The 7,147-nt window shown below is 38.7% G+C and overlaps 1 protein-coding gene across 1 annotated transcript; it reads right to left on the bottom strand.

The window, feature by feature from the left end:
* Positions 1-977: 977 nt before the first annotated feature.
* Positions 978-4,019, bottom strand: LOC143570064 (coronatine-insensitive protein 1-like). Its single transcript, XM_077055815.1, has 3 exons — positions 3,544-4,019; positions 2,064-2,535; positions 978-1,969 (listed from the first exon to the last, which is right to left on the bottom strand). The coding sequence occupies exons 1-3, from the start codon at positions 4,017-4,019 to the stop codon at positions 1,172-1,174; spliced, it is 1,746 nt and encodes a 581-aa protein (XP_076911930.1). The 3' UTR covers positions 978-1,171.
* Positions 4,020-7,147: the final 3,128 nt, after the last annotated feature.

Raw genomic sequence — 7,147 nt, 5'->3', positions numbered from 1 at the left:
TGGTGTTATGGTAATTTAGTCACTATTAAAGAGATCCACTACATAACATCATTGTCTTCTTGGTAGTTAGCATAAACCCTTTAAAATGAAACATATATAATGGGGGAGACATAACTGATGGTAACTGGCTCAAAGCTCTTGTCTTTTTTTTCACTTTGGGTGGATGGGTGGGATGTGTTTAGTGCAAATGCAATACACTTAAACTTTTTGTCTACTTATTGATTATGTTATATTAAAATTTAAAAGGCAACTCAATATAAATTATGTGTTGACAAAATAAAATTTGATCATTGAACCTTAAATAGACATTGTATATTTATCAACATTAAGGTTTAGCATAAAGAAGATTAATATTAATATTAATAAAGAAGATTAATATTAATACCGATTACATTTTACCAAATACAACGGTAATGGTTGGATCATACTGGACATGGTCGAGTGTTGTTCTTAACTTACTTTGATTGTGTGTTTGCATACAGGGCATGGTCGTGTTTATATTATAATGGTTATTGTACTGGACGTGCCAGATGACCGAATGGATCGTCTGGCCGTGCAGGAGTGGTTGTCCATTGTAGGTCCAGACGTATAATGTTGTCTCTATGAATTTGGGCATTCATATGTTTAGTTAACATCTAACAGTTATTTGGTAAACACATGTCCATCACCGATCAGTGTATGGTTCATATTCGTTGGGTCTACGCCCGGGCATGACACGCGTCATCGCCTTGCATAAAAATTTGTCCAAGCTCTGAATATGTGAATCGGATTAAAACCACATAAGAGATGTGGTTGGATTTATTTGATGATGTTAAATGGTACGGCACTTTAAGAAAACACAATGCATATGAACCACTATATTTGTTTCCATTTTGTTGTTTTCTGTTTGTATTTGTTTTGTTATTTTTATACCAGACAGACAACTATTAATAATACAAGAATAAATCAAAGTTTAGTTATATGACCAAAACCACAATATTTACATGATCCCATGTTTCAAATGGCTCATAAACCGAATTATCACACGCTCGAATGTTATTCCAAAACTAAAAAAAATACAAACCGGTATAAACAGTAACGATACAACTACATGATACAACAAACAAAACCAACATAAAACTTATCTCAAGATCGAAAAAGATGCTACCTTTTTCGATAAATATGTACAGATTTATTGCGCAATGTAGTCAAGCGGGATAACAGAAGGCGGGAAATCAGTTCTTGGTCCAGCAAGAGAATAATACGCGAGTATATGTGCAGGATGTTCCATTTCCCTACCTTCTCCGGTTTTAACCTTTCTCGGTGGAATTATTTCGATATTCCAAAACGGGCGGGCCATTGTCAACAGGTCAAATCCTGTTTTAGATCCTCTATAGCCTTGTACCCATAAATACCTTAAAGATCTCAACTGTAAAACCGCCAATGCAAGTGCGTTTTCACTAAAACAACACCCTCTTACTTCAAGCTTTTGTAGGCTCGGGCAGCCTCGGGAAAACCCAAGAAGCCCGGAATCGGATTCTCCAAGGTACCCTAGAAGCATCCATCTTATGTTTTGACTGTGTTGACCAATATAAGTCAACCCCACATCAGTTAACCCTCCTGGTCTCAAATAGAGTGCAAATCTTCTGAGTTTAGTGCAGCCAGTTAATAAAGACCGGATCCCGCTATCGAGCGGTAAATCCGTGATAACTTCTTCTTTATCGAGTAAAACTAAACGAAAATCGCAGAGGTTTTTCAGGTTCATCCCCATGGACTCTAGAGCTGCATTTGTGATATCGGATACGTATACCGCAATGTATTCTAGCTCAAGACAACCTTCTGCTATCGCGGTTAATCCCCTTTGTGAAACGACGCCTTCTTCGTCCTCAAGCTCTTGTTCATCCGCACCTCGTTCGATTCTGAGACGTTTCATTTTCTTGCAGGATCTCGCTAAAACTTCCAATCCACGATCTCCGATCACATTTCTTGTCTGTTTTCATCGATTTTAAATTTTTATTAAAAAAAAATAGTTCATTTATCAAATGTAACAAATATTAATAGAAACATGAATAATTATAATGTACCTCAAGAACTTCTAAATTAGGACACTTTTGTAACAACACACAATGATCCTCGGTATCAAGAAGCGCATAAAGCAGATCAAGTTTCTTTAACCGTGAAGCGAACTGGTACACAATGGGCAATTCATTTGTGCTCATGTAATTCAAACCCAACCGACACAACCGTGGAGGGTACGTTAAAGAACCATACTGCTCGGTCTGGTTGTTAAAGCAACCACCACTAAATTCCTCAAGTGAAACCGCAAACCGAAAGAAACCAACAAGTTCCAAGATCTCACAATCGCCTATCTTGACCGATACTAAAGACTTGCATCTTTTGGCTATCTGTTCAAGATCATTGCAACTAATATGTGACAAATCAGTCATGTAAAAGTTTAATGTTTCGAGTTGAGTATTGTTCACTGCAAGTTCATGTAGCCAGCCTCCATCATGTTCTATCACTTGGCTTTCCTCTAGAAATAATACTTTCAGGTTCCTGCAAATATTATGACATAGTTTTAAACGTGACTAAAAGTTTAGATATACAGGGTATGCAAATAATTTGATCTATGGAGACATAATTATGAAAAAAAATAGCCGATTTTATTGACTTATAATTAAATTTTTCTTACAAGAAAATGTTGTGGTACCAAACTAATGAACTTATGAATTCACCAAAATTAAATGATTCATAATTTCATATCCATGAAGGTGGACATAATAATAATAAGACCAACTCCTGTGTTTTTTTATCACAATGATTCATCCCTCTTGTAGAATTCTGATTAATTACTTAAACCTCAATCAATCAATCAATCAATCAATCATGCCCAGTAAAATCCCACCGACAGCAAAGCTATAAGTAGGGTCTGGGGAGGGTGGGATGTAGGCACACCGTACCTCTATCCAAAGGAATAAAGAGGTGGCTTACAGAGAGACCCTCGGCTCTAATTAATTAAACCTAAGAAATATATTCTGCAAGTTAATGACGTATCCAGTAAATCCCACTAGCAGTATAGCTATAGGGTCTAGAGGATGTAAACAACTAATTTATGCAAATTAAAATTTTTTGTTCAATTACGTCACTACCGATGAAAGATAATCGTAGGTATTTGATTACGTCGAAACAGAAGGCAGACGGGCAACAAGCTGCGCAAATTAATAAAACCGCAAAAGAAAAAAACTAATTTCTTCCAAATTATCATATGCCTCTCCACCAAAATTTGTAATTTATAGAGGTGTTATATTTTTGTATGATGACATGATCACATAATCACATGATTTGAAGAACTTTATTCCAATAAACAGAATTAATCCAACAATTGAGACATAAGTTATAGCATTTCCAAAAATAAAACCTAGAGTTAACTTTAGAAATAAAGATTCCAATAAATACTCAAAGATTGAATTCAATATTCTCAATCTAAAAATTAAAATCTATTAGAGTATTCATATTCATATTAATAATATTAATAACAGAGTAATTATTATTACGCTACAGTACCTGCAGGATCGACAGATATGCGAAAGTCCATCGGTGGAGAATCCAGAACACTTATCAAGTTTAAAGACTTGAAGATTATGTCCGCGCTCACGCGCCAACAATTCAAGATCCTCATCTTTCACAATCATCCTTCTAAAATGCAAACTCTTTAAACTAGTGAAAGAGCTCGATAGTTCTTCCACCCATGGGGCGGCAAACCCGCCCCAATCCTCGGGTATTAAATTATACATCGCGGCGCGTGGCTTCCCTTTCAGCTTGAGAGACTCCACAAACGGGAATCTCCGCTTTAGCTGTTTGGGCGTGGCCGTGTAGCATAACGCTATGGTCACGTGCTTACGCGTCAAAGCCTCGAGTTTGCATAACCGTCGGCACACCAGCGAGACGGACTGCCGGTCACGGGATTCGTGTATGTATGCTAGCACGCATTCAAACACAACGTCCGACATGCCGTGCATCCGCGGGCTGGTGTACTCCATGTTTTGAATACAAAAAAGATGATATCACTATCAGAACAAATAATATTGTTCCCTAAGTTTCTTCATAAACAAATACACATGATAATAGAACAAGTGAACACAATTGGTTGATGGGATATAATAATAAGAGAATTTGGGAGTGTGACTAGATCCGGGGATGGGGGGCTAGTGAGAGAAAGTAGGAGAGAGAAGGAAATGGACGGTTGTGATTGGTTGAGTGCAGAGATCTAATGGTGGTGACAGAACAAGGAGTTTGAAGATAAAAATGGAAAGTTTATTAAAAAGGATCTGTGATCAATAACTTTTTTGTATGAAATGAAAGTATGGGAGAGCATTGTTTTAAAAACCGGTTTAAACCAGCCGGTTCAACCGGTTGAACAGGATTTTGATGAGCAGACCGGTATTTTGTACCCGGTATATTTAAGCGGTTAGTGGTTTTCATAGAAATTGGTTTATGCCGGTTTAAAAGTCCACAAGATTTTTTATGTTTTAGGCCCATTTTTTTATATATATGTTACTTATTTCATGTGATTTTTGTATATTATGATTATATGTAACATTGTAACTAAAACTTTTTATTTATTACTGTAGGAAATGAAAGTACGAATACTCTTGTTGATGAGTATGACGATGGCGGTGAATTTTATCTTTTAAGCGATTGTGAACTCGATGCGTACTTCGATGGCATAAATCTACTACAAGCCTTTATTTTAAAAGAGTTTTGTTTGTCAATCAAGTGCTTTTGTATTGCTTTTTAAATATGGATTAACTTTTGAGTGATATTTTATTATGAAATTATGTATATTTTTGGTTGTTTTTGAGTTAAAGTTGCATTTATATGAAATTATACTATACAATATGGTTAAACCTTTTGGTACAACCCGATTCAACCAATTGTACTATTTTTCAGTCTAATCCAATACGAATAAAAGAGTTTTTTTACCAAAATGGGAAAGGTGGAATAATTATTTACCAAAATGGATGATTTGAAAACTATTTACCAAATTAGGTTTTTTTTTCAAAAACTTTCTTTATCACTCCTAACCTTATTTCTATTTAAAATATTATTTAAATATTTTATAACACCTTCCTTTTGCTTATTTAAGTACTTAATAACAATTATTTTTTAATATATATATATATATATATATATATATTTACTCACTTTTTTTTCTACTCGGCCTTTAAAAGCGTTTTCTTTTCTTCATTCATCAATTCTTTTTTCACAAACCATATGTATGTTTCTTTCTGAACCTCTCTAATTTTTTTTTAATAAGATAATTGTTAATTTCTATTTAAAATATTCTTTAAATATTTTATAACACCTTTGAAGAGGTAGGTCCCAGCAGAGCCCAGTTGGCCCCGCAAGACTTACCTTGAACAGGGACGTCTGCGCAAAGGCCATCTACTCCCGCAGGACCCACCATGCTCAAAGAACCTTACGCGCAGTATGCAAGCTGTACATGCAGGGAAAGCCTCCCAATGGTGTACCCCGCCTGTTCCCGCAGTTGCGGGTACAAGCCATCAGGGAAGGCTACCCGCATAAAGCAGGGCTACACGCGAGGCACTAGCTAATTCAGTTGTCACCTGAAGGAATGAGCAAAGCCGGGATCAGTCCCGCACAGAGGCGGGAGGGGGAATACTCCCGCCAAAATAAGCCAGTCTGTATACTGAAGGATCTTTTACTATACCTGACGAGGTATGGGCGAAAGATCTGATCAGAAATACGGCGGCTCATTGATACAGTATGGCGAGCAGCATGCTCCTGTACTGTTACTATTTAGCCGCTGCCTACTCACCAACCCTTACTGTAGGACGTGCACAGCCTACAGTTGGTGGAATAGTGTTACTGTTGACTGTAACCTACTCACCAACCAGTATGGCTGGCGCGTGGACCACAGTTGGTGGAACGTGCATGATCTACAGTTGGTGGAATAGTGCAGCCGACTTTGTTACTGTGGGCCGTAACCTATCCACCAACCAGTATGGCATGTGCATAATCCACTGTTGGTTGAACAGGAATACTATTCAGCCGGCCATACCTTCTAGAAGACCTACCTTCGGCTATAAATACTCCAACATCTTGGAATGGTAAGATCTATCTGATATCTGCTATCTAATTACCTAGCAATCTCTTAATATATACTTATATTCAGAGCAATCTAGTCTGATTCTCACGCCGGAGGGTGGTCACAAGGAGGAACCCCCCCCCTTCTCAGTGACGAGCTTACGGTGTCTGTTTTGCAGGTTCCCTGAAGAACAACCTTCTCTGCTGGACCTCATCCTCGTGGGAAACATTACTTAACCCTAAGATTATCTATAATCTGCACCGGGTCACTTAGTGTTTCTTCATTGGCGCCATCCGTGCATAAAAAAGCTAGAACTAATTCTTTTTCTGAAATGGTTAACGTTACTCCGGTCCTGAAACCAGTAAGTAACCAAGAAACCCCGGTGACCACTACCCCGGTAACTAGGGTCACCGGCGGTTACACAAATCTTACGAACACTACCCCGGCTACCCAAGCCGGGGCAAGTGGAGTAAATATTCCACTAGGGTTCACTGATACCCAGTTGGAGAGACGAACTCGAGCCCCTCGCCAAACACTAGATCAAGTGAAGGCGTGGGCCGAGGCACGTCAGAGAGAGTTCCAGGCTGAGTTGGACGAACGCTTGCGTTCAGTCCAACAAGTTGAAGAATTCGGCAGTACTCGCCAACACCTCAATATGAATAGTGAGTGCGAATACTCAGACGACGAGAGGGAAGAATCCGATACCGACGCGAACCCTCGCCATAGGGCGAAAGGGAAGCGTAAGGAAACGGACTTCCAATTAAAAAGGAATTTTGGGGAAGCTTTCCAACCAACAGCGGAGAAAAACCCGCGTGACTTCTCCAAGACTTTTAGACCAACTGCTACAAACGCAGGAAAGTCTAAGTTTGCAAGGGACATTGCGGAAGCAATCGCCCCAAGGAGTGCCAAACAAATGTCTAACATTGGCACATATGATGGTCTATCCGACCCAGATGACCATTTGAACAGGTTCATTGCGGGGGCAACCGTCAGTAATTGGACGGAGCCCACGTGGTGCTACATGTTTCAGATGACTCTGGTCGGAGCGGCCAGAGCATG

The sequence above is a fragment of the Bidens hawaiensis genome, unplaced genomic scaffold (genome assembly GCF_021521415.1).
Source record: "Bidens hawaiensis isolate Kalapana, Puna unplaced genomic scaffold, B.hawaiensis_p1.1 tig00024820_1, whole genome shotgun sequence".
NCBI classification, from domain to species: domain Eukaryota; kingdom Viridiplantae; phylum Streptophyta; class Magnoliopsida; order Asterales; family Asteraceae; genus Bidens; species Bidens hawaiensis.
The sequence above is the reverse complement of the archived record's forward strand: the minus strand, read 5'-3'. Positions and strand labels throughout refer to the sequence as shown.

Coding starts and splice junctions, on each gene's coding strand:
- LOC143570064 (XM_077055815.1), bottom strand. CDS start 4,019: ATGGAGTACACCAGCCCGCGGATGCACGGCATGTCGGACGTTGTGTTT. Junction 2,536..3,543: donor CATATCTGTCGATCCTGCAG/GTACTGTAGCGT, acceptor TAATATTTGCAG/GAACCTGAAAGTATTATTTC. Junction 1,970..2,063: donor CTAATTTAGAAGTTCTTGAG/GTACATTATAAT, acceptor CGATGAAAACAG/ACAAGAAATGTGATCGGAGA.